The sequence below is a fragment of the Nicotiana sylvestris genome, chromosome 7 (genome assembly GCF_000393655.2).
Source record: "Nicotiana sylvestris chromosome 7, ASM39365v2, whole genome shotgun sequence".
Classification (NCBI taxonomy): Eukaryota; Viridiplantae; Streptophyta; class Magnoliopsida; order Solanales; family Solanaceae; genus Nicotiana; species Nicotiana sylvestris.
This window is the reverse complement of record NC_091063.1, coordinates 108,012,311-108,014,527: the sequence shown is the minus strand read 5'-3', so window position 1 is coordinate 108,014,527 and position 2,217 is coordinate 108,012,311. Positions and strand designations below refer to the sequence as shown.

Sequence of the window (2,217 nt, the reverse complement as noted above, 5' to 3'; positions counted from 1 at the left end):
ATACAACGTGTCGTGAACTACCGGCGCATTTCATGTAGCGTGGCTTACGATGTGTTTTAAATAACCTTGAATTTTCCTGAAATATTAAAAGCGGCTAAAAAGTTAAAAATGCACATAGGTTTAAAAGTGTTTTAAAATCAGATATATAGCCCATATGGATACATCAAAGCTTCCCCCAAATCACAATTTGTACTACACCATTACACCCCCCAACAATTAGTTCAACACCCACAAACATATACCTCTCCACCACATTATACACATACCCCTTAACAAGCACCCATAAAAATGAAATTCAAAAGAAAAAAAAGAACAAAAATCTACTAGAATTACTACACAATTAAAACTACGAAACTACCTAAAAATTAAAATAGAATACAAAAGAAAGGGTGGGGGTGACATACCTTAGTTGGAAGAGAGAGTGAGAGGAGTGGGGATGGGGGAAGTAGAAGGAGTGAAGAAGAAGAAAAAGAAGAAGAAGAGATGAGGGATTTGAGAGGTTAGGATTTAGAGAGAGAGAGGAATTGGGGAGGTGAGGGGTATTGGGTGGGTGAGTTTTAGTGGGGTATTAAGAAATATAAAATATAATAAGAAGAAAAGAAAGAAAAAGAAAAAAAATTAAAAAAAAACTTACCTGTTGCCCACCGCGGTCGACTGCGGTCCTACCGCGACCGCGGTGGTTTAACTAGCTCGAGGCAGAATACTCGCCTCTCACCGCGGTCCTGCCGCGGTCGCAGTGAGTTGAGCGACTTCAAGGCAGAATACTCGCCTCTCACTGCGATCCTACCGCGATCGCGGTGCGCTGCTTTTTTTTAGATCATAATAAGAAAACAAACTACAACATTCGTGGTTTGCCTCCCACGCAGCGCCTGATTTAACGTCGCGGCACGACGCAGGCTAGGATCATCACTCCTCATTCGCGTACTGGGGCTCTTCCAATGTTATTATATCTCTATCCCCTTTCTCGTTTGCCATTCCAAGGTAATGTTTCAACCTTTGCTCATTCACTGTGAACTTATTCGTGCCATCTTCTAATTCAATCTCAACAGCTCCACTTGAGAACATTTGCACCACTCTGAAGGGTCCTGACCATCGGGGACTTCAACTTATCCGGAAACAATCTCAATCGTGAGTCGTATAACAACACTAGCTCTCCAGATTTGAAGTTTCGGTCCACAATGTTCTTGTCATGCATTAGTTTCATCCGTTCTTTGTATAATCTAGCACTCTCGAATGCCTGGAACCTGAATTAATCTAGCTCATATAACCCAGTGACTCTGTTAGTGCATGTTGTTTCCATGTCGAAGTTCAGCTGCCGCAATGCCCAAAGTGCTTTATGCTCGAGCTCTACCGGAAGGTGACATGCGGTACGCCCAAAGCCAAACACCAACTTGTACGGTGAAATACCAATTGGAGTTTTTAAGGCTGTGCGGTATGCCCACAATGCATCATCCAGCTTCTTTGCCCAATCAGTCCTTATTGCATTCACTATTTTTGTAAGGACACTTTTAATCTCCATGTTGGACACTTCAACTTGCCCGCTTGACTGTGGGTGGTACGGGGTGGTCACCTTATGATGAACTCTATACTTTTCCAACAGCCATGCGAACACTTTATTGCAGAAATGGGTTTCGCCATCACTGAGTATAGCTCTTGGGGTGCCAAAACATGTGAAAATATTCTTCTTTAGAAAGCCTGTTACCCCTTTAGCATCATTGGTCGGGAGAGCCACTGCTTCGACCCACTTGGAGACGTAGTCAACTGCTACCAATATGTACTTGTTACCATATGAGCTGACAAATGGACCCATGAAGTCGATCCCCCCACATGTCAAAAAACCTCTACCTCTTGAATTGTGGTCATTGTCATCTCGTGTCTGTGAGATATGTTGCCTGTCCTTTGGCATTCATCGCAACTTTTGACCCAAGCATGGGCATCCTTGAACAGAGTTGACCAATACAAACCTGACTCCAATACCTTAGCTGTTGTCTGAATTCCTCCAAAGTGTCCACCATATGGTGAAGCGTGGCAAGCCTGTAAAACAGAATTTTGATCTTTCTCGGGGATACATCTACACATATTTTAAACAATAGAAGTTCATCCCAATAATAAGACTGACAATCACGAAAGAACTTTTTCTTTTGAATTGAGGAGAGTTGATAAGGCACAATACCACTTGCTAAATAATTAGCAATATCAGCATACCATGGTGCCTCC

General features: G+C 42.6%; 1 protein-coding gene across 1 annotated transcript; it reads right to left on the bottom strand.

Moving 5' to 3' along the window:
- Nucleotides 1-1,249: 1,249 nt before the first annotated feature.
- LOC138873590 (uncharacterized) lies at nt 1,250-1,810 on the bottom strand. Its single transcript, XM_070152062.1, has one exon. The coding sequence runs from the start codon at nt 1,808-1,810 to the stop codon at nt 1,250-1,252; it is 561 nt and encodes a 186-aa protein (XP_070008163.1).
- Between the last annotated feature and the right edge of the window lie 407 nt (nt 1,811-2,217).